The sequence below is a fragment of the Furipterus horrens genome, unplaced genomic scaffold (assembly GCF_987537825.1).
Source record: "Furipterus horrens unplaced genomic scaffold, mFurHor1.1.pri manual_scaffold_11, whole genome shotgun sequence".
Classification (NCBI taxonomy): Eukaryota; Metazoa; Chordata; class Mammalia; order Chiroptera; family Furipteridae; genus Furipterus; species Furipterus horrens.
Genome location: NW_028327181.1, coordinates 87,831,961 through 87,859,523, shown reverse-complemented (window position 1 = coordinate 87,859,523; position 27,563 = coordinate 87,831,961). Strand labels below are relative to the sequence as shown.

The window sequence follows — 27,563 nt, the reverse complement described above, 5'->3', positions numbered from 1 at the left end:
AGGAATCAAAGGGGTGACGTTTTTAGCTTTGTGGGACAACATCCAAACCACTGAGCCACACCGTAAGGGCAGGACTTTTTTCAATAAATACCTGTATTGTTTTTATTTATTTTATTCATTTATTCTTTAATCCTCATCTGAGGACATGTTTCCATTGATTTTAGAGGAAGGAAGTGGGAGAGAAAGAAAGAGAGAAAGAGAACACATGGATGTGAGAAACTTCATTTGCTTGCGTCCTGTATGCACCCCAGCTGGGGATCTAATGAGCTGCCTAGGCGTGTGTGCCCTGACTGGGATTTGAACCAGCAATCTTTTGGTGCACAGGAGGGCCATCCAGCTGAGTCACATGGCCAGGGCCCTGCATTGTTTTTAATTCGCAGTTGGGGACCAGCAGACCTGGAGGGCTGACTGTATGCACTGACCTATGCTATTTACAATATACAGGGAACATGAGCATATGTGGATTTTGCTATCTGTAGAGTCCTGGAATCAATCAATCCCTCAAGGATACTGAGGGACAATTTAAGTTTAGGAGGAGTCAAAAGTTATACAAGGATTTCCAACTGTGTGTTTGGGGGTGTCAGTTCCCCTAACCCCTGCACTGTTCAAGTGTCAGCTGTACTCTCCTGTCTACTTTTGTATGTTTGAAATTGCCTGATACAAAGAAAAAATAAAAAAGAGGAAGAACCTATAAATTAAAGGTTAAAAAATAAACAATCAGGTAGAGTCTTTGAACCTATAAATTAAAGGTTAAAAAATATACAATCAGGTAGAGTCTTTGAGAGCTTATATTAAAAGTTTGTATCCACCCTTGCTGCGCCTAATTTTCTATTGCTATTATACTGTTTAACTGTCCACTTCTCTTTGTTGGAAATGGAATTGTTTTGTGAGTATGGAATTAAAGAGAGGAAAGATAATTAAAAAAATTTTTTTTTCCTTTTGGCCTTGGCTGGGAGGTCAATTGGATGGAGCATCATCCCGTACACCAAAAGGCTGCGGGTTTGATCCTTGGTCAGGGCATACCATAGGTTGCAGGTTCGATCCCCCATCCAGGTGTGTACAGGAGGCAACCAGCTGATGTTTCTCTCTCTAAAATCAAGAAACATTCTTGGTTGAGGATTTAAAAAAAAAACAAAAAAAAAAACCTAAAAAATTTTTTCCTTTTGGCAACAATGTATACTCCTCTTTCCCCATAGGGGCTGTGGTATGTATGTATGTATGTATTTAACAAGTTGTTAATGAATGCTACCTTGTTCTGCATAGATGCCACTACATTTGTTTCCCTCTCTCTGATTCAATTCATTCATTCATCCTTAAACTTTTTTTTACTTTTGTCTTTCCCAGACAACCTACCTCAACCTTGATTCCATGCCTTGGGCCACAACCCAAGGCATACCATATTTGACGAGACAGTTTGCTAAGTCTTAAAGTAATAATGCTTTCTTTAAGTCTGCATACTCATGTCATACTTAGAATCTATCACTTAATCTTTTAAACATTATGTAGATTGTATCCATTTATTAACTCAAGGTGTTCCTGTAAACTACATCCCAGTAAGGACTACTGTAAAGCAGTTGTTTTCTTACATAAAATTAAACAATAATTAGGAGTTATATTCCTAAAATTGAACAGCAAATTACAGAAATGACTAGCCATGTGCAGAAGTAGGCACTGGTTAAGGGGCAGCACTGGGTAGGATGTGAAGAATATTAATGCTAGAGCTAGAATGCTTGGGTTCAAATTCTGATACTCAGTAGCTTTGTGAATTTGGAAAGTTACCTTACCGGTCTGTGCCTCAATTTCCTCAACAGTAAATCCTACTTCAGAAGACTGTTTAGCTAGGTTGAGTCGAGTATTAAATCAATTAATATTTGTAAAATATTTACAACAATGGCTGGCACACAGTATTACATAATCTAACATAGTATATAGTAGTAATATAAGCTTAAATTGTAAGTACACAAATATACATTAAAAATTATTTGTTTGTTTACTTATTTTTAGAGAGAGGGGAAAAAAGAAAGAGAGGGAGAGAAACATTACTGTGGCTGCCTCTCACTTGCGCCCCCAACTGGGGACCTGATGTGCAACCTAGTCATGTGCCCTGACTGGGAATCGAACCAGTGACACTTGGCTCACAGGCCAACGTTCAATCCACTGAGCCACAGCAGCCAGGCACAAATGTACATGTTTTATTAATTAAAAAACAAAGTTATTTTATAGTCTACTTCTGAAATGAGCATAGAATATTATAGTAACTTGGATCCGAGATGTATCATAAATTAAACATCTAATACACAAAAAGCACAATTCTACTTAATTACTGGCTGTGTTAACCAGAGAACAGTCTTAGTTTGTGACCTAAAACTAATAAGTAACTTTAACAGACATTTACAAGTATTTTAAACCTTCTCAGCAAGAATACACTGCTTTCTTAGAGGTGAAAAGGCTCTGGGGAGGTGGTTTAAATTTTCTCCCATACATTGATGGCTCTCTCTCAAATCAATAAACATATCCTTGGGTGAAGATAAAAAAAAAAAAAATGTACACACATTACTGGGACAATTGCGAAAATCTGAATAAGAGCTGCAATCATTCTAAATAGTAATATATTAATATTAATGTCCTAAATTTTATTATTGCATTGTGGTCACATAAAATGTTTTAGAGGATTAAACTGAAACATTTATGGGATTAAACTGAATTATGAGATTAATCTTGATGTTTGCAAATAACTCTCAAATGATTCACAAAAAAAGAAAAAAAAGTGTGGCAAAACAAATATGATAAAGTGTTACCAATATGTAAATTTAGATCAAGGATATATGGGTATTCAGCCCTGGCTAGTATGGTTCAGTGGATTGTATGCTGGCCTGTGAACTGAAAGGTCGCCAGTTTGATTCCCAGTCAGGGGACGTGCCTGAGTTGTGGGCCAGGTCCCCAGTTAGGGGCATGCAAGAGGCAACCTGATTGATGTATTTCTTGCACATCAATGTCTCCTTCTCTCCCTCTTTCTCCCTCCCTTCCACTCTCTCTAAAAATAAATAAAATCTTTTTTTAAAAAAAGGATATATGGGTATTCACTGTTTATCCTTGCAACTGTTTTTAAAGATTAAAATTTCAAAAAGAGCTGGACAGAGTCCATCTTAGTTTGAATTTTATACATGATCCAGAAAAAACTCCATTACACTTACTGCATCATAAATTTACAAAAATGGCGAAGGCAAAAAATGTCTAATTTTAAAAGAGAATATTTATTTATTTATTTTTAGAGAGAGGGAAAGGGAGAGAGAGGGAGCGAAACATCAAGGTGCAAGAGATACATTGCTTGGTTGCCTCATTGATTGGCTGCCTCTCACATGCCCCCAACCAGGGACCTGGCCTGCATCTCAGGCATGTGCCCTGACTGGGAATTGAACCTGTGGTGTTTCAGTTCACAGGCTGGCATTCAGTCCACTGAGCCACAGCAGGCAGGGCACAAATGTCTGATATTAAGTAGTAATGATAATCTGTTAGCCCACACCTCCTTTAAGAAAACATTAAGTTCACAGCAGGAAATCACGTCCCTGATGTAGAACTTAAGCCTACAGAACAACTTTTTGTTATTACATAGATGTAATTATATATGTCATCAGAAACAAAACTAATAAATAATTTAGTGTTCCAAAAAATAAGTATAGAGGCAGATGATACACTGCCTATGTGTGGTGAACAAATAGAAGTATTTATTTTCCAGAAAAAGTAACTATTGCAAATCCTCAGAATTAATACTCTATAGCTGGACAAATAAGATCCACTGTTGAATAACTTCTTGAGTAATCATTTACTGAACACTGATTATGTGTCAGTGGTTCTGTGCTTAGTGTACAGAAAGGGTAAGACACAGCCTTGCCTTAAAGAACTCAGCCTATAAGAGTCCCTTATCAATTATATCTCAAAATAAAAAACGTCTCTATATGTCCTAACAAAATCCTTAATTTTGAAATTTAGTAACAGACTATAAGCAACCTAGAAATGATCTGCAACTAGTATTTAACATTAAAATTTTCTACTGTAAGCATCAGTGGTTTGCTTCAGTAATATTTACAACCAAAATTATTCAACTTTACAATAAACTTATACAGAAGATCTGTTCAAAAAGATAAAAGCTCTAAAGCCTCTACTTGTTTGATCTCTGTCTAGGCAAGTTGTTTCACTTTTGAAGCCATCTTCAAGTACAATTCCATCAGGAGTCATGAAGAGCAAAATGTCAGTCTATGAACTGACTACCACTGAATTTAGTTGCTAATCTTGCTTTTGCTAAAATACAAATTTATTTTTGATAAAAAAATTCACTAATCAATCTGAGATTTACCTCTTAATTATGGGTTATTCTTCTTTTAGATTTCAATTATTTATTTTTAGAGAGGAAAAAGGAGGGAGAGAGGGAGAGGAACATCAGTGTGCGGCTGCCTTTTGTGCGCCCCCAACTGGGGACCTGGCCGGCAGCCAAAGACGTGCCCGGACTGGGAACTGAACCAGTGACCCTTTGGTTCGCAGGCCAGTGCTGAATCCACTGAACCACACCAGCCAGGGCTGATTATGGGTTCTTACAAATAAAACTGTAAGCTAAAATATAAAAAGTGTCAAACTCCTATATAATCTTTTAGCCCTCATAAAATGGATCTCTAAAACATAAAGAATCCACTACTCTAGAGCTCCTAGTTAAAAAAAAAAAAAAAGCTTAGGAACCCACAATTTTATGTCTGGATGTCTGTAAGTAATTCTTAAGTGGTTCCACAGAAACGATAAAAAGGGAATATACACGGCAGAGACCGCATTTTTCATTTCGGTTCAGAAGTACTGTATTGATACTTTTAGTTTAAATTCTCTGAGTAAAAGGTTTCACTATATAAAGTAAGCATGACAGTTCATATATGCTGTTCTCTTTGGTGTTTCTTTTTCTTCGAAATTATTTTTAGAGAGAGGGGAAGGGAGGAGAGAGGGAGAGAAACATCACTGTGTGGTTGCCTCTTGCACACCCCCAGCTGGGGACCTGGCTAGAGACCTGGCCCACAACCGAGGCGTGTGCCCTGACTAGGAATCGAACTGGTAACCCTTTGGCTCCCAGGCCGGCACTCAATCCACTGAGCCACACCAGCCAGGGTCTTTGGTATTTTTCTCAGGATTAAAGAGAGATTAGGAATGACTGAGAAGAACATGTTTGTTAATTACCATAGCTGTAAATCAAGTTTACAGAGTGCCTGACCTAAAAGAAGCTTTCCTCTAATGCAATTTAAGTTAAACAATCAAAAGCCTGTAAATCGGGGCTCTAGAATCACACTTGAATTTTTATTTTTTGCACTACAATTTATAGGAAATTTTCAAAAGTACTGTAATTCTTCAAGTTAAAACAGATTTTAAAAAGAGTTACTTAACAGCAATTTGCATGGCACAGAGGTATTTCGAGTTACTTTTGGGAAACTTAATTCATCACCTGAAAGAGCGATTTCACTTTAATAAAAATAAATTTGAGTTTATTTTCAAGAAACAAAAGTATCCATTTCTCCTACACAAAACTGTTCACTTGACCTAAATCCAAAGGGTTAAAATGAGAAATTCTATGGCCAATCAACCCTTTAAATTATTGTTCAAAGATATATTTTTTTTACTATTTAGTAATGTCTTTATAACCTAAATTACCAACTAATCTAGAATATGAGAGAGAACGTATAGAAAGAGGTACCATCCAACGCCTGCGTAGGGAAGCATGGCAGAAGACAAGCACGTGCCTGTACGCGCGCCCCTTCCTGCCCTGCGTGTGGAATTGACCTCTGCGGTCAACCAGGAGTGCAGATGAGCTGGGACAGCTTCTGACTCTGGTAAAACGACATTCTCCCTATCATCACTGTTTCAATGATGAGTTTTTATTAAAAGAACTATTTAAAACATGTGATAAGAAATTTGACTTTTATAAGTATCACAAATAAATTTACTTAAAATTAGTTCAGTTACATATTTTTTAAAAGTTGCAGAACCTCTCCCCACCAACGTCCACAAACTAGAATAGGTTTGCACGAAACCTGCAGTCCGACTTAGGAGCTTCAGTAAGTGATGGCCTAGGTACTCTCTTGACACATTTCTCTTGTCGCTGAGAGACAGTCACAAACAGAACACATCTCTTGCCTGGATGAGTAGGAAGAACTCACTTTTAAAAGAGCTTCATAAAACGTCTGTGAAAGAGAACTGGTAATATCAGAAGAGTTCCAGTACTTCAATTGAATATAATTCTCTACTATTCTTTTCTTGATTTAATTTCTGCAGTTCACGAAAACTTACTTCAATCTTGTTGAGCTCGGAACAAATGCATATCTAAAGAAAAAAGTTTCAGAATAACTTTTACTATAACTTCTACATACGAACAAGCCCTCCATGATTACTCTTAACTATTTCAAGAAAAAAAGAAATAAATTATAATTTAAGTGATAATTGGGTACGAAGAGAATTCAGTATGTATCAAAAAAATCACATACCTGAGATTTCACAAACTTGTAAAGACTTAACAGTAGCCTTTTTGCTTCTGGTATCATTACCACAACAGTAAAATTAGCATCTAGAAGGAGGCATATCCAATCCATAATCTGAAGATAAACAGGAAAAGGAGTTATTATTTTAAATTTAATTTAGGTTAATTCATTTCATAAAATCTGTGATTATATCAAAGTTATAAAAAAATAACTCTTCTGCTCTGGCTGGTACAGCTCAGTGGATTGAGCACTGGCCTGTGAACCAAAAGGTTGCAGGTTCGATTCCTGGTCAGGGCACATGCCTGGGTTGCAGACCAGGTCCCCGGCTGGGGATGTGCAAGAAGCAACCAGTTGATGTCTCTCTCACACATTGATGTTTCTCTCCCTCTTCTCCTCCCTTCTCCTCTAAGAAAATAAAAAATATATAAATTAAAAAAATATATCTATCTATATACATACATAGATAAAAAACACTGAAGAGAAGAAAAAGACAAGTGATAGGAAAAAGTATTCATAATACACTTAATTTAAAAAGGCTACTTTCATTAATATATAAAAAATTCTTTATAAAATTTTTAAATTGCTGAAGCTGGCAATAAACCTACATATAAATCTTAAAAAATAAAAAAATTATGTATTTATTTTTAGAGAGAGGGAAAGAGAGGAAGAAAGAGAGGGAGAGAAACATCAATGTGTGGTTGCTTCTCATGTGCCCCCAACTGGGGATCTGGCCCACAACCCAGGCATGTGCCCTGACTGGGAATCGAACCAGCAACCCCTTGGTTCTCGGGCTGGCGCTCAATTTACTGAGCCACACCAGCCAGGGCCAAATAATTCTTTATAAGCCAAAATGAAAAGACATGAAATGCAATTGGAAAAATGGACAAAGTTCCCAACAAGACAGTTTATTAAAAGGCAAGAAAAGATGGTCCACTGCTCTTATTGTTGAAGAAATGCAAATTAAAATAAAGCACCATTTGTTACCCACCTGACTGGCAAGAATAAAGCCTCAGACCTTGGTGGCAGTAGTACCTATTGTCACAACCCTTCAGAAAGATAATCTGGTATTTTCAAAACAAAAAATGTGTGTTCACCTTTTATTCAGTAATTTCATTTGTGGAAATTTACCCAGCAGGCACTCTCTCATAAATATACAAGACTCTCCAGATTAAAATGTCCACTGAAGGTTTGTTCACAATATCGAAAAACTGTAAACAACTTTACTGCTGATATATAGGGGATTGACAAATTAAGATTTTCCATAAAATGAAATAGTATACGTCATTAAAAAGAATCAGGGAATGAGGCATATGTATGTATACTTGTACAGAAAATGTCTAAAACAGTGTTGCATGAAAAAAACAAATCGCAGAAGAGCATTCACAGTATGATCTAATCTGTGTTACAAGGACAAGTTAGTGCATAGAAAGAAAATTTCTAGACATTAAAAAAACTCAATATTGGTTATCTCTAAGAGGAACCTAGGGGAGTGACACAAAGTTTTCTTATTTCTTCATGATCTCTGGTATTGTAGAACTTTTAACATTTAACTTACATTTTAAAGATTTCATTTATTTATTTTTTAGAGAGAGGGGAATGGAAGGAAAAAGAGAGGAAGAGAAACATTGACTGGTTGCCTCTTGAACACCCCCAACTGGGGACCTGGTTGCAACCCAGGAGGTATGTGCCCTCACCAGGAATTGAACCATCGATCTTTCAGTTTGCAGGTTGATGCTCTATCCACTGAGCCACACCTTAATCATATTTAAAATAAACACAGTCAAATTAAATGTTTGAAGTTACTTAATTAAAAAATACATTATTAAACCACAATAAATTTTTTTACTGTTTTCCAACTGTTTCTCAAATACTGTATTTAAGGAGCATCTACTATGAGATTCTTTGAAAACATTTTTCATTAATCTTCATTCTCTTATTCTTAAGAATTATTAGGAGAAAATTTATCATTCTCTCCCAATGAGGCTAAGGAAACTCTTGAAAAGGGTCACAATAAAGAATCAGGAATTTAAAATAAATTTAGGTTATTTGGTGCAGAATTATAACTTTAAAAAATCTACCTACCAAATTGAGGGACCCTCCCAACCTCCCAGTGGTGTGTGTAGGATTTGGAAAAACGTTCACACAGACTAGCAGACAAGGAGAAATCAGTTACTGAATTCCAGGTTCTAAGACTAAATATAAGTTTTTTAAACACACTTTTGCCAACACCAAATAAAAGTAAAAAAATTACCTTACCTGGTTCAGGGTTGGAGGGTGTATTCCGGGAAGAGTCATGGTAGCATTTTCACTACACTTCAAATAAAGGAAATACAAATACTGCAGAAATAGCTGGGTGGAAAAATAAAAAGGGCAATTTATCACTCTGATAGGAAAATGCTCTCTATAAAGTTAACAAAGAGACCAAAAGGAATTTTAAGAGGCTACTGAACAACCACCTGAGGATACAAAAATGAATAAAATGCAGTCCCTACTATCAGTGAGGAGTTCATCTGGTTTAAGAGGGATGGATGGATCGAGGGAGCTCATTCTTTTTATAAATAATAAGTAGAGAAGGGAGACTCCTTCTCTGAGCAATTCTTTTTCATTTCTACTCATTCATAACTTAGATGGAGTAGCCTGGCCTTCAGGCCTGATACCAGGAACATGCTTAGGTCTGCCACCCAAAAATCACTCTCGTTTCCTAAGCACAATTTTCCATGATGAGGGCTGGGAAACCTCTTATTCACATGAAGGAGTAAAGCAGGAGAATTTAAACCAGAAACAAATTCCATAGGATTTACAAGAGCACTTACAGTGATATGTTGTGCTGGGATGTCTTTCAAGTGAGGCAGAAGAAACATTTCACTGTATGCCGAACTAAGAATTGCATTTCTATTTAGGAATAAAGGAAAATCTCATGCCAATATAAAGGAAGGCTTTTCTACTAAAATTATGAATAATTCTCTTTCCTAATTTTTCTAGAAGAGTTCTATCTCTGAACATCCTCCTGATCACTAAAGAACATTGTGAATAATCCACTGTAATAAATAATATTTATTCAGGATACCAACTTTAGAATTAATAGAGGCTCTACCTCAGTATAGCTTCTTACATAAGAAAACAGGTTGCCCTGGCTGGTGTGGCTCAGTGAGTTGAGCGCCAGCCTGTAAACCAAAAGGTCACAGGTTCAATTCCCAGTCAGGGCACACGCCCAGGTTGCAGGCCAGGTCCCGGGCTGGGGGCGTTAGAGAGGCAACTGATCAATGTTTCTCTTGCACATCAGTGTTTCTCTTCCTCTCTCATCTCTCTCTAAAAGTAAATAAATAACATCTTAAAAAGAAAAGGCTATTAAAAAATAAAACAGGTTGAAGCTGTTTTAATGTAGCATTGAATGTACTCCATTTATAAGCAGAAACTGAAAAAGAAAAAACCCCAACACTTCAAATAATCTAGTTACTCTTCAGTTGTTGCTTGGCATTTGCTTCTACGCCCCGGAAAGAGAGAACACAGGGAAATGTATGCAAGGATACAGCAGAGCCGCTCTTTTTGGCGTCACAGGGCACGAAGGGGTCTCCTCTGTTGTGTCCCGAGGCTTCTCATTTAACTCTCTGTCACAGTTCTCACAGTTATCTTCTTCAGGACTGAAGCCGTTTTGAAGGATTTCAGTTTGCGCTTCCATCTTTTCATCTTGGACAGCATCACTGGAGTCAGAAACTGACTCCATGTTGACATTTGTCTCTTGAAGAGCGTTATCACCAATGCTGTCAGGTTAATTAAAAGCAAGGAAGTCGTATCACTCTTTGAACTCACTGCAAAATTTTTCATTTTCTAAGCGTTGAAAGTTTTAGAAATCAAATAATATAGGGGATTAAAAAGGCAGTGAAGGAAAAGGACCATCAGCTTCTAACTTACCTCAAGAAAACTTTCAAGCAAGCACAGGTGATCGCTTCCGGGATGTCAGGGAACTGCTGCAGACAGAGCTGCAGCATCTGCACGTCTGTCTTTTCTAAGGCAACCTCCATCAAGCCGGGGCACAAGCTAAGGAAACATGTATCATCTTTACATATTAAGAAAATTCTCAACTGCAAGTAATTCAGAACTGTAAAAAAACAAGGCCAAAAAAAGTTATGCATGTAAAGACTGGCGAACAAACATTTACCTGTAAGAAAGCACATGCATTTGGATAAGCTGCATCAGGGAGTTCCGGGGGTAAAATGATGGTTCTGTTTTACATCGTCCCAGAAGGCCTATTACTATGTCCGCAATAACAGTATGAAAGTCAGGTGTCTGCTTAATAGCCAAAAATTTACGTAGTTCTACTTCAATGTGTTTTTCTGAATCTTTCTGAAAAAACAGAAGTAAAGAGTTCAGTCTGGTACATTAATAAACGTCACTCTGAACTTAAAAGTGTCCTAGCTCAACATTAAAAAAAAAAAAGATTTTATTTATTTATATTTAGAGAGCGGTGAAGGGAGGGAAAGAGAAAGGGAGAGAAACATCGATGTGAGAGAAACATCAATTGGTTGCCTCTTGTAACCGCCCTGACTGGGGACTGAACCCACAACCCAGGCATGTGCCCTGACCAGGGATTGAACCAGCAACCTTTGGTTTTGCAGGATGATTCCCAACCACTGAAACACCCTGGTCAGGGCAACATTTTTTAAAGTCACTAACAGCAGTCATGAGTTCCTTGAAACTGGAGTTGATGTTACAATTTGCTGCACAAAGACAAATGGCAAATTAAAAAAAAAAAAAAAATCAATTCAAGGTTTTAGAAATGAAATCTTTAAGAGGCTGAATTACAAATATATTCAATGCAAAGCTGAATGAGATATCGATGAGAGCACCACCATCACACAAAATGCTTAGGGAGGCAAATAAGCCAAAGTACTGGGTCACTCCGACAACCTTGAGATGTACAAATGTTCGCTAGAACTGTAAAAGTGATCATAAAAATAAAATAAATTAAAAAGTTGGATTTCTTTCAACCTCTTGAGTTAATCTTTCCTATTTCTAATATTTTAAAACATACCTTTATTGCTGATAAAAGTTGTTCAGATGCTAGAACACCTGGTTGTACACTTGCTTCAATTTTCCTTCTTCTTAACTATAATTAAGTAAATTGATTAGGATCTTAAAGCAATACAAAAGTTCCAGTACACATTTACAATATAAAACATCCCAAAGAAACTAGTAAACTTATGTTCTAATCAAAGTTTTTGTAATAGTTTGTTAGTGAAAAGTGTTTTTTTCCCTACTTTTAAATTAAATATCTTAAATTACTTCAAAAGTTTTGTGTTTTCATTTTACTTATTTATTTACATTTGAGTCTTTTTTTTCTTTCTAAATCCTCACCGAAGGACTTTATTATGATTTAAGAGAGAGAAGAGAAGGAGAAAGAGGGGAAGAGAAACATTGATCAGCTGCCTCTTGTACGTGCCCTGACAGGGGACCGAACCTGCAACCTAGGGCTGTGCCCTGACTGGGAATTGAACCTGTGACCTTTTGGTTTACGAGATGACACTCCAACCAACTGAGCTACACTGGCTAGGGTCCAGCTTTAAAAAAAAAAAAAATTATTTATTGATTTAAGAGATGGGGGGTGAAGGGGAGAAAGGGAGGGATGGCGGGGGCCGGGGGAGAGTTGGTTGTTGGTTGGTTGACTCTTGTATGTGCCCTGCCCAGGGATTGAACCCACCACCTCAGCATATTGGGACAATGCTCTAGCCAACTAAGCTACCCGGCCCAGGTCTTATTATTGTTTTTTAAACACAAAATAAAATCTTTATACTCAGTAAGGTATTAATTGTGAATTGGCCGTTTTCACACCTGAATCTTACCCCAAAACATGCCCCCCACCCAAATTAACTACTAGAATATGTGTGTCATTATGGATAAAGGCTGTCAGGTTGAGTTCAAGATTTACTAATGAACAAGATAAAAACAGACTCATAGATACAGAGAAAAGACTGACGACTGTCAGAAGGGAAGGGGTTAAGTGGCTGGGTGAAAGGGTGAAGGGAAAAACCTCACGGACACATAACAGTATGGTGACTGGTATGTCAGAGGAAAGAGGGAGGTCAGGTGGCAGGAGGTAGAAAATGGGGATGGAAGGAGACCTGACTTGGGCGGGCGAACACACAATATAATATACAGAGGATGTGTTCTAGAACTACACAACCTGAAACCCATACAATTTTATTAACCAATGTCACCCTAATAAATTCAATTAAATAAAACAAGATTTAAACTGCCCTGTCATTCAGATCAATGCTGTTAAGAATTGTACAGCTATGAATCATTAAAATAATTCAGCCTTTTTATGTTTTATAATATTTGCACTAACATTTGCATTTCAACTACCGAACTTACAATTCTCTTTGATGACTCTGAGTTCTGGGGTCCGAGTCCATATCCCTGGGAGGTTTCCCAGTTTACAAAATGAGGTGCAGAGTGAGTACCTAAGAAAACACAAAACACACAATTTCTAGAATTCTTTGTCCTTTGGCATTTGCTCAACCAGTCAATCAACAAAAAACAGAAAACAACCACTCATGCACAATTCAGGTGAGCTTTAAAGCCCATTTAACCCTACTGATAACGCCTGATCCGTCAGTCATCGCAGCGTAAAAGGCTATGTGCCTGGCAACATCACACCAAACAGATGAGACTGTTGGCAAACCAGGACTCTCTCATTGCCCCTAAAGTCAAAACAACTCTGGTGTTCAAAACCAGTGCAGCTCTTTCGCCTGTGACAATACCTGTATTGCGGACTGTTCTCAAGGTAGGTATCTGGGTCAAGAAAATTTCAATAATCAGTGGCAAATTTCAACATTAAGAACAGGCTCTGTAAATCGATGGTTGTAGGAATCTTCATATTAAACTAGAAGTTAATAAAAGGTTTTCTATTAATAAAACAAACCAGTAAGTTCCTACCTGGATCTTGACTATGCCTGAGTTTTCCAAGAGCACCTGCTAATGATGACACTTCACACTTGTATGGAATCACAGAGAGAAATTTTCCATGCAGCATAAACAAATTTTCACCATAATACCAGAGCTACAAAAAAAGTTATCAAAAATGTAATCATTTTTTCTCTTCTATGACCTAATTCGACAAAGTCATAAAACTTATAACAATAGCTTATGGAGTGAGCAATCTTAATATAACATAAAAGGCCATCACAGAGTTAACCAACTTTTCAGAATAATCTCATGTACAACTTATTAATTTGATAGGTTTACAAAGCTCTTATTTTTGCCCACATCTGAACAAAGCATGATTTAAAAGATCCTCTGGACTCATAAAAGTCCTATCAATATATACATTATTTAAAATTAATATGGTCACTAATACACATCTATTAACATGATAATTAACAAGGCTACTGTAACAAGTGCACACTATAGTGATGTATTAAATTAAAAAAGCAGGACTTAACAATCTAAAGATTCCAATTATAAAGTTATAAAAATAGAACAGGTATATCAACAAAAAGCTCGAGGGAACATGGAAGTCGAAACTAAGTTTGTTAAAGCAGTGAAATTGTGAGTGGCTAATTTTGTTAAAATTATTTGTTTAAATAAATTAGAATTAAATTGTATGCTGAGAAATGTCATCTCCTTGTTCTATGATTACAATGATCAATAAATCCGATCACCCCGATTTACATATTTGTACCTGAATATTCATTTACTAAACAAGTGATGCTCACAGAGCACCTCTGCGAAACTCCGACGACACAGTAGAGGACCAAACAGACAGGGAACCCTGCCTCAGGAAGTTCCCGGTCTAGTCCGCTTACATATTAATTCTTTTAAGTATTCTTCATGATACTGTTTAACATATGACCTAAAAGACTAATTCAACTAGCTATAATTTAGTCCTACATAAGGAAAGAACCAAATTAAATACAATCTTCAGGTAAACAAATATTTCTTAACTTATTTTAATCAAAAGCTGCCAGCACTCTCCCTCCCGGGAGAACACCACAACTGTACCCCCTCAGGTGCGCCCCTCCTAAACTCTGAGGGGCCCCTCGAAACTTGCAACCAGGGGAGCAACAGGAACGGCTCCTGGGCTACCCCCTGAACCTGTCTCCAAGGCCCCCTCTCCTCTGCCTTTCCGTGGAGCCAGAGCAGCCCACCGAGGCTCTCTCCTGTTGCTGCTTCTGTCCTAAGCACTTCCTTGTTTCACTGTCCCCAGCTTTAATAAATGCACTCAAAATCAAAAAAACAAAACAGAAAACAAAAAAACTGTCAAAATATTTAGATCAAAGAGGTCTCTTCCTTTATTAGGCACAAAAATAACTAAATTTGAAAAAACCCAAGTGCAAACACTTACTTGACCACTGGTACCTTGTGGTAATTCTTTTGAAATCTGCAGCGTTTGAAATTTTGTGTTCCATATGGAGAGGCATTCTGTAAAAGAAGGCAGAAATTCAGAAGTCCCAAGAATAAATAAATATACGATGCCCTGCGGAAGGAAAAGGGGTGAAGTCATAGTTAAACACACAAGTCTTGCTTTATTAGATATAGAAACGAGTAATGACAACAGTGAATGCCATAGAAATTCAAAGGAATTAAGACCTCATGACAAGAGGAAATGGACATCTGTGGGATACCTGTGTACTTACTCCTCAATTTTGCCGTGAACCTTCAACTGCTCTAAAAAAATAAAGTCTTAATAAAAGTAACAAAATAATAATATGGTGATATGGGAAGATGTCTATGATGTCTCAGGGAAGGTCAAACTCTAACAGTGGTTACTGGGTATTTCGCTGGGTGGAGCAGAACCAGGAGGAGGAAGGATGGGGGTTGGCAGAGAGAAGCACAGCATGGTGGGGTGGTTAAGAGTCAGGACTTAAGAGGGGTCAGGAGCAGGGCATAAGAGTCAACCTGCTTGGGCAGAATCCTAGTTCACTACTTAGTTACCTAGCACCTTAGTTTCCTGACTTGTAAAACAGGGGTGGTAAGTGTAGTTTCTCTCACAGGTTTGTTGGAGGATATAACATGATACAAATAATGAGATAATTTAAGTAAAGTGCGCGGCACATAGCTACGCCGTCACTAGTGGCCCGGGTACGTAGGAGAAACACAGGGACAAAGTACACAGGTAAGAACGGGCCTGTGAAGTTTGTAGTCAGTAGGGAGCGTAGCCTGAACAAAGCAGAGGGTTCTTGCTCTTAAGTTAGGAGAGACTGGAAAAGGTGGATGGGGTCTAGACTGTGAGGAGACCTGAGTGCTCAACAACAGACTCTGAGTTCTATGCACTGGCCAGGAACAACTACGTCTTTCATGACAGACCCCAAGTCTCTACATGTGTGTGGAGGGGTGTTTGGGGGTGAGGTGATGACGAGAAGGCTGCTCTGAAGTGACAGGGACAAAAAAAGCAGACTAGCAGTCCCGCCAAATTCCAAGCTGTCGAAGTCCAGTGGATTTCCATTCTGTATCAACGTCGCCAAGCTATGAATTGAATTCTCTAGGGAAAGGCTTACCAATGTTTCAAATGCCGATGGGCTGGCATGGGTGTCTGCAGTTCCTATTTCTTTAAGATATTAGTCACAAGCTAAGTAGTGATACGGGAAATGTTTAGAAAGATTAACGAATGCAAGGTGAAATCAAAGACTTAAGAAGAACTAGTCAGCTAAAAATAATAATTAGGGTGGTAATTAATAAGTAGGGGAAAAGAGAGACTAAAAGGTACACTTGGAAGGAAAAATTCAAAGGACCTCTTATTGACTGGATTTCCGTTACCCTTGGAAGCTGGGAGTGGCGGTCCCAGGACTGCTACGTGATCTTGATCCAGGACGGTGAGCGCAACACCATTTCGAGCGTTTCCGGACACGACAGTCTTGAGCAACAGTGACCTAACTACCTTCTGATTTTGATTTTTTTCTGGGTCACTCGGATGTATTGGTATCAAGGTTTCGTATATACACCCATCAGAGCCTGTTGAAAACAAGTATTTGTTGTTCAATATTGGATAAATAACAGTTCTATATCTGTTATACTTAAACGTATGTACTAGGGTGTTTATAAGAGTTTCCCAATTTGATACAAGATCCAACCAAAAAAATAAACGAGTGTTAACAATCACATCACTTTATGTTTTCACTTAAAGAATATACTACAAGATTAAAATTGAGGGAGGAGAAGCATTAATAAAAGTCTTAGTAAGAAATGCCACAATAGCCAAGAAATAAACTGTAAATACCTATTATAAAATGAGAGGGGACTATCAAGGATACAGACAATTTAGTCACTGAAAGGCTGTATCTCTCATCAGAAATAATTAGCATTCAGGTCTAAACATTACATTTCTTGTCACCCCATCACCCTGAAAACCATAGGAAATTGCTATTTTTTGTAGATCAACTGGATTTTCACAATTCCATGTGGTTCTAGGAATGTTACAGAAAGATTTTAGGGCCTTTGGTTCAGATCCCTATTTCAATGTTCATTAAACTAAAATATAAGTTGCAAACTTCTATTTAACAATAAATATGTCCTATAGGTTAAACTTTTAAGAAAACCAGTCCCTGTCAAGCGAAGGCATCAAACAGACTCCAATGACCTCCTAGATACGATAAATGATGGGAACATTTTTCTTAATAGCAATTGAAAACATCTGCACATTGAAAAACTTCATGAAGAGCTGCTCTTATTATTTTTTTTCTTCTCTTAACCTTCTCAAAACAACTTTAAAAGAGGCCAAAAAGGGTTAGGGGAGAGAATACCACAAAGGCACTTTTTCTCCTCTAAGCATAAGACTGGGGTTATACTTTGGAATATTATATAGAGGTAAACTCCAAGGCATTAAAGAAATCTGTAGCCCTGGTTGGTGTGGCTCAGTGGATTGAGCGTCAGCATGCAAACCAAAGGGTCACCAGTCCGATTCCTGGTTGGGGCACGTGCCCAGATTGCAGGCCAGGGCCCCAACTGGGGGCACATGAGAGACACCACACATTGATATTTCTCTCCCCCTTTCTTCCTCCTTTCCCCTCTCTCTAAAAATAAATAAAATCTTTAAAAGAAAGAAAGAATGAAACCTGTAAAACACTGATGGGCTTAGACCAAGAGTGCTTTGTTAATTTCCTTTCACCCACCCGTCTCCATCACTGTCCAAAGAAGGGCACGCTAAATCTTAAGATTTGAAAAAATGAAGGTGACCATTCAATGACAATCTAAGATATTTTATGGTCCACGAATTACAAAATCAAAGAACCTGGTCTGATTATGAAAGATTAAAGATGATTTTTCCTTTTTTGTTAGTGTTGTATTATTTACTGCTTATAAATTTTAAGAAATAAAAAGTTATCTGCAGAGAACCAGTGACTTAACCGTGACCGGACACAGCAAAGTGCAAAAGCAAAGGCGTAAATGCTTGTGTGGAAGCATGCAAAGGGAAGTGCTCCAACAGAAAATGCAAAAACGAATACTACCCTGCAATAGTCTTCTATTCACAACCTCTGTAAATTTAAACAAAAATACTTACTTAATGACATCAAAGAGATGAATTTCCGATCCACAGATGCAGTAAAACTCTGTATAACATATTTTTCTTCTTGTCCAAGTAAGAGTGTGTATTTGCTTAAGACACGTGAGTTAAACATTTGTACATAAGCAAAGTAATTTCCATGCTGCAAAAGAGTTTATTAAAAAATATTCTCAGTTCAATCAACTATAATTAAGTGTTAAAGCCAGCTGTTGCCCCATTCTGTTTACTTCAATGGGTGTTTAAAAACCTCTTGTCCAATTCATGTAAAACGTTATAAAATATTTCAGGCCCTGGCTGGTGTGGCTCAGTGGATTGAGCGCCGGCCTGCGGACCAAAAGGTCACCGGTTCGATTCCCAGTCAGGGCACATGACTGGGTTGCGGGCCAGGTCCCCAGCTGGAGTGCGTGAGAAGCAACCAGTTGATGCTTCTCTTGCACAGCAATGTTTCTCTCCCTCTCTTTCTCCCTCACCAGCTCTCTAAAAATAAATAAAAATTTTTTTCAGTAGGCTTTTTAGTAATTGAAAGATACAAAATAAAAAATCTTCTGAGAGAAATACTAAAGTCCAATTTTAGTTTTAAAAATAATGTGATTTTACAATGTCATACACCATGGTCCAGGAATTAGATATCACTTACTTTTTCAGTAATGAAGATTAAAACAGGATGCCTAAACACCATAAAAAACTTCGTCCACCTAAAAAAATATAAAATGTCAAATCATCACTTGAGAGAAACATATCATCAATCTAAATTTTAGAGAATGTCTTTTATTATATATATATTTTTAGAGCCAGAAAGACATCAGAGAATACTTAATTCAGTGTTCCAAAATACAGGGTGGGGCAAACGTAGGTTTATAGTTGTGAGTATGCAAAACAGAGTTTATTGTTTTATTATTAATTGTATTATTTTCCATATGAACAACTGTAAATCTACGTCTGCTCTACCTTGTATACACCATAGGGAATTAGCAGGTATTTCTCTGTCGAGTGCATCTCTGGGTTAAATGCAAGCTGCTGAACTTCCCAGTCTTAAAGTCAATAATGTGATGTGCAAACTTTCCAAGGGGGGTGGGGTATGAGAGTAGGTGGTGCTTCCCAAATGTGTTGGCACCTCCCCCTCCCATTTTTTAGAGTCACTTTTGGGCCTAGCATTCTGAGGAAAACATTAGGATCGCACTGCCTTGTTAAAGTGACAGTGGGAACTGAGATGAGGCACAGGAGGGTAAAGGGCCCGCAACCAAGGCTGCACAGCCAGCGTTTACAAAATGGCTGTAAGAACCCAGATCCTCTTTTTTTCCAGCTGCTCAGTTTAGAGGCATTCAAAGGAAGTCCAGGATATGACTAACTGGTCACTGTCCACATTGTTCACTAAATACAAGGTTTTGCTTTGACTTTTAGAAATTTAGTTTGATTCAGGAGGACCTGTAGAGGCAGCAAGTTAATGTAATAGAAAATGTGGTAAAATAATGGGGATTGGAGAGATATGAAACGACGAAATTTCCTTCTATCATTTGGGTGAGTCATTTTTGCGGTTTTATTCCAGATCTGGGAAAGCAGAGGACTCAAAATACTTCTTGTTTCACTAACAGTGAGCCGCACATATTCTCAGTGGTAAGGGTTCAGAACAAGGCAGTCAGGGCAATATGAAACAATTTATTTTTTTGTTTTGAGATTACTCACTGTATCTTCAAATAACTGACTGTCCAGTTCTCTGTCATTAGAACAAGATTCATATGATCCTACAGTTTCCTCAGTCACTTATCACCATAGAGAGTTTTGAGGGATGTTATTTTGGCCAAGGTCTTATAAAGGGTCTTTAATTAGGCTTTTATTATGTTTATAACCAAAATGTTTTCTAAAAAGGATTTTATTTATTTATTTTCAGAGAGAGGGGAAGGGAAGGAAAAAGAGAGGAAGAGAAATATCATTGTGCCAGAGAAATACTCTATCGGTTGCCAGAGTCCAAAATGCAATCAGTGTTATAAAAATCATGTAAAGTGCCTTGGCTGGTGTGGCTCAGTGGATTGAGCACTGGCCTACAGACCAAAGGGTTGTCGGTTTGATTCCCAGTTGGGTAACGTGCCTGCGTTGCTGGCCTGGTCCCTGGTTGGAGGCATGCAAGAGGCGACCAATCAACGTCCACTCCCTCTCTTTCTCCTTCCTCCCTTTCTCTAAAAATAAATCAATAAAATATTTAGTCCTGGCTGGTGTGGCCTAGTGGACTGAGTGTTGGTCTGCAAATTGGAAGGTCGCAGGTTCAATTCCCAGGCATGGCACATGCCTGGGTTGCGGCTGAGGTTCCCAACTGAGGGTGTGTCAGAGGCAACCAACTGATATTTCTCTTGCACACGTTTCTCTCCCTCTCTTTCTCCTTTCCCTTCATCTCTTTCTAAAAATAAATAAAATCTCGAAAAAAAAAAAAAAGCCCATGCAAAGTCATTTTGGTAAAATTCATTTACAAGTATTAGAACTTACTTAATCACTTCTTCTTCCGAGATAACAGCTTCAATCTGCTGCTGGGGCTCTGCAAGCAAGGCCTCCAAACCGCGGACGGCGCCTCCCTTGAATAACACCAAGGGCTCTGTCCCTTGTATTGAGTGGATCCTATATACCTCAGCTGACAGCTGCAAGAACATAAGAGTATTTTAGATTTTATTCTAAACCAATTACCACCTAACAAAGACTTTTAGAGGTTTATTTTTAAGGGCTGATTTGTTTTCATCTTCATGCAAATCTGTTTTATAACTGCGTATGGTTTCAAAATCAGATCTACAACATAAAATACATAGAGAAACCTAACTTTTGCTCCTATCCTGTCTACCCTGTCCCATGCTCTCCCCTGTAAGTAATCATTTTTATTCATTTTTAGTTTATCCTTCCATTGTGCTTACTGGAGGTTAGGCTACAATCAAAACAGGAGGTGGGAGTGTGTGAATGAAGCCACTACTGCAATTATAAGCAATGCCGGTGCTAGAGACTGATGCCATAATTACAACTGCAGCCTGCGAGCCCCCAAGAGAAGTTAACTCCGCCGTGGAAACTTCAGGCCCTTGTTACTGAAGGGTAAATGAAGAGACTGGCACCAGGAAACAGAACAGTAAGCAGGCTAGAAGTTTCAAGGGTCCAGGCAACAACTGCCATTACATCTGAATAAGCTCTATTATGAGTCACTTCTAAAATGTGCCAATTATATTTGGAGTCAGACATTTAGAACTGGAATTTTCTAGACTGACCTAATTTGCGATCCTTATTTTATAAGTAAGAAGTTAATTAATATACTTTAGGTCATTAGTAAAAAAGGCAGTAAGTCGTGACTCTTTTTCAATGCATTATGTGCCACTATTAAAATGTAAAAGGCATGAACTTTGCAGGGTTTACTTTACCTATTTGAGGAAAGGCACAGTGACGTTGTTCTCACAAAGGACACAACACAAACAACTACGCTCACAGAAATACAGTAACTACAAATTTATCATTCAGGAATTATTTGAATCCTTAATCTCATGGGATAATAAAGTTTATGTTTTCTAACATTAACACATGAACTGAGACATGTTACCCAGATACACTGTAAGGTAACTGGAATGAAACATGAACTATAAGCTTTATGCTCACTTTCACAGATGCACTAAGATAACCTACTATACCGCAAATTATCTCATCTTACTAATAAGCTAATAAATACGTTGGAAAATCCAAAGACTTACTGTAGCTTTAAACACTTTATCCAGGTTTACATCTTCATTAGTCCATAATCTCAAAACCTGAAATTAAAACATAAAATGTCAAAAAAGTATTCCAATTTTCATTTACACGTAATAAACACCAAGTTAATAAATTAACATTTCATTGGCATTATATGTATATAAAAGTTTTAAAACTCACCTTGTTATCGTGTACAACAATATACTCTCCAGTTTGAAAGTTGCACACAGCTGGACATGTTATAATTTGACCTTGTTTCACTGACCAGCTCCCCAAGGGTTTCTGATCAGAAACCTAGTAAAATTAAGATAACATACAATATTCAAAAAAGTTAACTTCTGACTATAAAAGCAATTAAATTTACAAATGACAGTATTCAGTAAGTAACTGAGCCAACATGCTGCGCAATCTAACCGGCTCTTTGTCTGATTGCCCAGAGGACCACGAGAACTGCTCCACACAAACAGTTTGAAAATAAAGTTGCAGAGAAACAAAAGCTATTTCAGGAGGATAATGAAATTCCAGCGCATCTAAAAGGTGGGGTAGCTGACATCCTCTGGTATAGAGCTACCATGATTCTTATAGTTGGCGGAACAGCATTGGCCGTTTATCAACTGGCTATGGCTTCACTTCCCAAGAAACAGAATTAATTTTAGTTTATCCTCCCAGCAATCAGTTGGCTCAGTTTCATTCAGTCCTCTATCGATCAGTAAGCTCATTAATAACTGAGTTCTTCTTTGGGGATCAATATTTATTGACTTGTACTAACCACCACCAATAAACCAGTCTTTACCATGAAAACAAACAAACAAAAACAGTATTAAACAAATTTAAATTTTTAAGAAAAGTAGTCACAAAAAGACAAATACTGTTTGATTCCACTTAAGAAAGCAGAATAGTGGCTGCCAGGGGCTGGGTAGGAAATTGTTTAATAGGTAAAGTGTCAGATTTGCAAGATGAAGAGAGTTCTAGATATGGACGGTGGTGATGGCTGCCCAACAAGGTGGATGTACTTAATATCCTGAACTGTACGCTTTAAAAAGATGGTTTAAGATAGTAAAGTTTACAGTATGTGTATTTTACCATAACTAAAAATATAAAAAACATAAACAATAGTACATTTAAAGAATTGATTCCATTGTGTCTTTGAATAGAGGCATGCGAAATTAAGGAGGAATAGCTGCGATCACGCCAATCCCTATCAGCCACCCTATTCCTACGTAGCAATTGCAAACTTTTAAGTCCATTTGACAGCCCAGGTAAAAACCAAGAGTGTCATCAGAAGAGTCAAAACAAGCAGAGTGCTGAAAACTATTTGCAACCTGTTCCCAAAAGTGCAACGCAGATTATCTGCCTTCTGAAGGACACGTAAAACTATATTCAGCAGCCCAGAAAAAGCTAATTACTTTCTACCCGACCACTAAAAGCGAAGCTACTTAAAAGGTGTGCCCTCAGGCCTTAGGATGAAAAGGGGGCGGGGCGTATACATTTCCCAGGACTCAATCCTAGGATTTACACGTTGTACTTAGTTGGCAGGCCCTAGCTGGTTTAGCTCAGTGGATTGAGCGTCGGCCTGCGAGCTAAGTGTCGCTGGTTCGATCTTCCAGTCAGGGTACATCAGAGAAGGAAAACTCTGACTCCAAAAAACCTCCGCTGCCTTGCGGCATACCTCTTCAGGAGAAAGGCTAAGGGAGTAAACCCCGACAGAAAATCCGGAGCCGGAGTCCCTAAGGCGGTTTGACGTTGTAGTCAACACCGGCAACTCCTGCGGCGCACCTGAACCCAAGCTGTATCGACTCCGTCTTTCCCTTGGACCCTTCAGCGGCGAAGAGAGGGGGGGTCTGCTGCATGGGCAACAGCAGACCCTCCATATTACCCTGCCCAGGCTCTGTAGCTTCAGCGTCATCGCAAGATATCAATTCAACACGGGAGGAGACAGATACCATGTCACTCCCGAGTCGGACTGCACAGCCATTCTCGGCGATGGAGATAGACTCTTAAGAAGCTACACCATCGTCTCTCGAGACGGACGGCTGCCGACTTAGTTGGCAACGGAATATTCGCAATCAAGGTTCCCATCAAGATACTAATCAGGCAAACACAAAACAAAACAAAAAGCCACAGAACTTTTCCCGGGGGGAAGAAATGCATGGACACAGGGACAAACCAGTTCCCACCAAATCGGTCATCCTCTCCTGCCCAACCAATCTCTGTTCAAACCCTTCAGGGGGTAGATACGGTGACAGACCCCAGGACGGGATCCCAGCAAGGCCATCTCCGGAAGATTCGGAGCAAAAGCACAGGTTTCCTTTCCTTTCCGAGCCTAGTCCACGTGCACTTAGACGCTCTGCAGCACGCCAACTCGGAAATAAGCCTCTCTTCAGGAAAACGACCAAATCAAATTCCAGGCTTCATTCAGGGTCCTGAAGAAGCGAAGCCGGCCTTCCGCTAAACCCGCTCGACGATCTTTTTTTTGAAGCTGTGAGAAACCCAATGCTCCGGCTACGCGCACAGCAATGGGCGAGACGGCACTGGAGACGCTCCAGTCCTGTCGCCCTCACCTTATAAAGGATGACGGTCCTGCCGCTGTCTGTTACTAAAAATTGGTCCGTTTTGTCGCACTGCTCCACTCCTAAGAGTCCATCAGGCCCGGCACCCAAGGGTACCGCAGACAACGTGAATTCTTCCTCCAGGGCTGCCATCTTGGGCAAATCTACAGACAGCTGCGCATCTCTCCCGGCAGGCTTCGCTCTTTCTCTCGCGAGAAGTAGGAGTCCGACTGGACGGAAATTCGCCGAAACAGAAAGCGGCTCGTGGAGCCTGCGACCTCTGGCGGGCTGAGCAGACGCAAGGTGCGGAGGGCGGGCGGGCGGGGCCTGGAGTCTGAGTCTAGACTCCACCTCCCGGGCCACGCCCCAGTGAGGCACGGCTGTACTTTTGAGAAGGGGCAGAGACACTCACCTGCTGGGTACGGAATCTGCAGTGCTTTAGTCATCTATGGACTTGGGAAGAGGGGCGTGGCAAGTGGCCGAATATAAATAAATGTTTTGTCTTGTTTTGTTTTTTACTTTACGCGAACTCTGTAGGACTTCCTATCACGACCTCCCGGAACAATGTGCCAAAGAAAAAATATTTAGTTCTTCATATACATTCTCAATAACGTGCTCTACCGAAATGGAATGCCTAAGCCCTCTGCTTCTCAGAACCCACCGCAGCTCTAGTCTCTGCTGCCTTTCAAGCCCCCCAGGTTACCTCTCTCTCCCTAGGTCTCGGAGCACCGGAGGGGACGACTCTAGCTTACGGGATATTGAAATTTATCTAATGAATAAGGTGAAGTTGAAGGTCCCCGGGGTAATTTTTGGCAAGACTTCATCTGAAGAATTCTAAGATACATGACTGATTCAATCAATAATATTTAAAAAATCTCAATTAGAAGAGAGATTACTGCCCTAGTGGGGTAGCTCAATTGATTCCAGTATCATCCCTTACGCCAAGGTGGCTGGTTGGATCCCCTCAAGGCACATATAGGAAGCAATCAATGAATGCGTGAATAAGTGGAGCAATAAATCAGCCTCTCTCCTCCCTCTCTCTAAAATCAATAATTTTCTTTTTTAGTCTTTGTTAGCATCTTTTTAAATTTTTTATTGTTCTGAAAATAAGTCTTTTTTAAATATTTTAATTATCATTTTAAAAAGCTGAATATATCATAAAGCTAGAATAAATCAGCTAAACATGAGAAGCAAAGAAAAGGGGAGAGAGACTGCATTACTAGACAAACTATTCTAATCTTTTAAATTTTATATTGACTATTTACTTCCAAATTCAGAAATTTTAACTTTGAATCTACAGGGTTCTTCATATTTGACGGTGCTTGATGAATTAATTGTTTCCTTGAAAAATGTTCTTTTGGCAACTTGGGATGATAATGCGTAGCTTGTTCAATTTATTGTGACTCTATCATCAGTGATGCATCATCACAATGTCACCTTGCCTGTCAGGCTCAATGAAGGGGGGGGTGAACATGGGTATTTAATTGCTCTCTCTTGCCAGAACTGGCAGCTATAATCAAGAGTTAGTATACACAGGCACAATGAGCCAGGGGCGGTGTCTTCGCTTAGCTTCAGCATATATGCTGTACGTGGGACACTTATTTCTGGGCTTCATCCAAGATTTTTGGAATATGTGTTGCAAAAGTGAGGGCTGAATGCCTATATTTTCAACAAGCTCCTATCATCATTCTGCTGCACCCTGTTCTGAATGCCATTCCTCAGGACTATAAATCTTTTTTAAAAAATAAATTATACATGTTCTTAGGGAAAACCCGTTTAAATTGGCAATTACTAAACAAACAAGTGCCACATGTTACATCCAGGGCACAATACCTCCACCTCTGTTGAGATTAAGTATCCACATGGATCACCTTGTGTGTGCGATTTTCTCAGGGCCACAGCACTACCCACTGGAGAAAATATTCAGCTATTGTGATGGGCTCGGATACTGTAAATTCTTAATAAAGCTAATAGGACTTTCATTTTTCAACATGACCAAAAAGTTTGAATTTGTGGTTCCTTTGTTAGTTAAAAAAGAAATACTGTGAGATTCTGCCTTAGACATCTTGGCCTCTGTGAAATCTTCCTTTTCCTCCCAGCACAGTTCATTAGCTTCTCTACTGTACTGAACCTTATTTGGTGCATATTGTCCCTGTTTCCATCCCAGCCTAGACTTTTCCTCCTCCAGGAAGTCTTCCTGACTCTCTGAGGCTGGATTTAATGTCTGATTCTGAGCATTTAACCACCCAGTACTGGGATGGCCTAGTTACTCATATATCTCCTCTGTTATGTTTATTTCTTTAAAGGAACTCTGAATTTATTGCTTGTATCTGGCACAGTGCCCATTACATAAAAATCTGTGGGATTAATGAATAAACAGTGAAAGCTTACTCATAATACTGAATTTGAGCTTTCCCTTTTTTCAGATTGAACACTTTAAGACAGGGATTCACAAACTTTGTAACTTCAAGACTCCTTTACACACTTAAAATTTATTGAGGCCTGTAAAGAGCTTTTGTTTATATGAGTTATATCTATAGGTATTTACCATATTAGACATTAAAACCGTGGAATTAAAACATGGATTTATTCATTTCAAAATAAACATGTCATGTTAACATAGATATCATTTTTATGAAAGATAAATTTAGAAATAGTGAGTAGAGTGGCATTATTGTACATTTTGCAAATCTCTTTAATGTCTGGCTTAATAAAAGATAACTGGATTCCCACATCTGCTTCTGCATTCAATCTATTGTTATTACATATGATATAGCTTAAGGACAGGTCCATGGTGCACCAAAAAAGGATATTTTCCTTAGGATGACCATTGAAGGCCTTCATGAGAGGGTGACTTTTCAGTAATGACATAAAGGAGAAGAGGGAGCTAATCCTATGGTTAGCTGAAGCAAGAGCATTCTTGCAAGCAAGTGCAAATGACCTGTGGCACAAGCAGGGAGCTTTATTCAAAGGCTATTGCTGTTACCATAGTTATCCAGGTGAGAGATGATAAGAATACCATCAGAGAGGCTTTCTAGTCTACCTTGTCTAAAACATTCCATCATTCTCTTAACTCAGCAATTTATTTATTTCATTTGCATCACAGTAATCATTTTATTTTATCTACTTTTAGAGAGAGGGAAAGGGAGGTAGAAAGAAAGGGAGAAAAACATCAGTGTATAGTTGCCTCTCCTGCGCCCCCAAGTGGGGACCTGGACTGCAACCCAGACATGTGACCTGACTGGGAATCGAACCAGTGACCCTTTGGTTTGCAGGCTGGCGCTCAGTCCACTGAGCCAC

The 27,563-nt window shown here is 38.8% G+C and overlaps 1 protein-coding gene and 1 pseudogene across 1 annotated transcript; one reads left to right on the top strand and one right to left on the bottom strand.

Annotated features, from left to right (window-relative positions):
- Positions 1-5,932: 5,932 nt before the first annotated feature.
- Positions 5,933-24,455, bottom strand: NOL11 (nucleolar protein 11). The gene is made up of 18 exons (XM_090290724.1): positions 24,276-24,455; positions 21,895-22,008; positions 21,717-21,773; positions 20,485-20,633; positions 18,644-18,701; positions 18,004-18,148; positions 16,263-16,457; positions 14,851-14,927; positions 13,443-13,566; positions 12,879-12,967; positions 11,539-11,613; positions 10,666-10,850; positions 10,419-10,544; positions 10,037-10,267; positions 9,320-9,398; positions 8,763-8,855; positions 6,513-6,620; positions 5,933-6,351 (listed from the first exon to the last, which is right to left on the bottom strand). The coding sequence occupies exons 1-18, from the start codon at positions 24,414-24,416 to the stop codon at positions 6,235-6,237; spliced, it is 2,163 nt and encodes a 720-aa protein (XP_090146850.1). The 5' UTR covers positions 24,417-24,455; the 3' UTR covers positions 5,933-6,234.
- On the top strand, positions 22,112-22,364 carry LOC149998756 (cytochrome c oxidase subunit 7A2, mitochondrial pseudogene; annotated as a pseudogene).
- Positions 24,456-27,563: the final 3,108 nt, after the last annotated feature.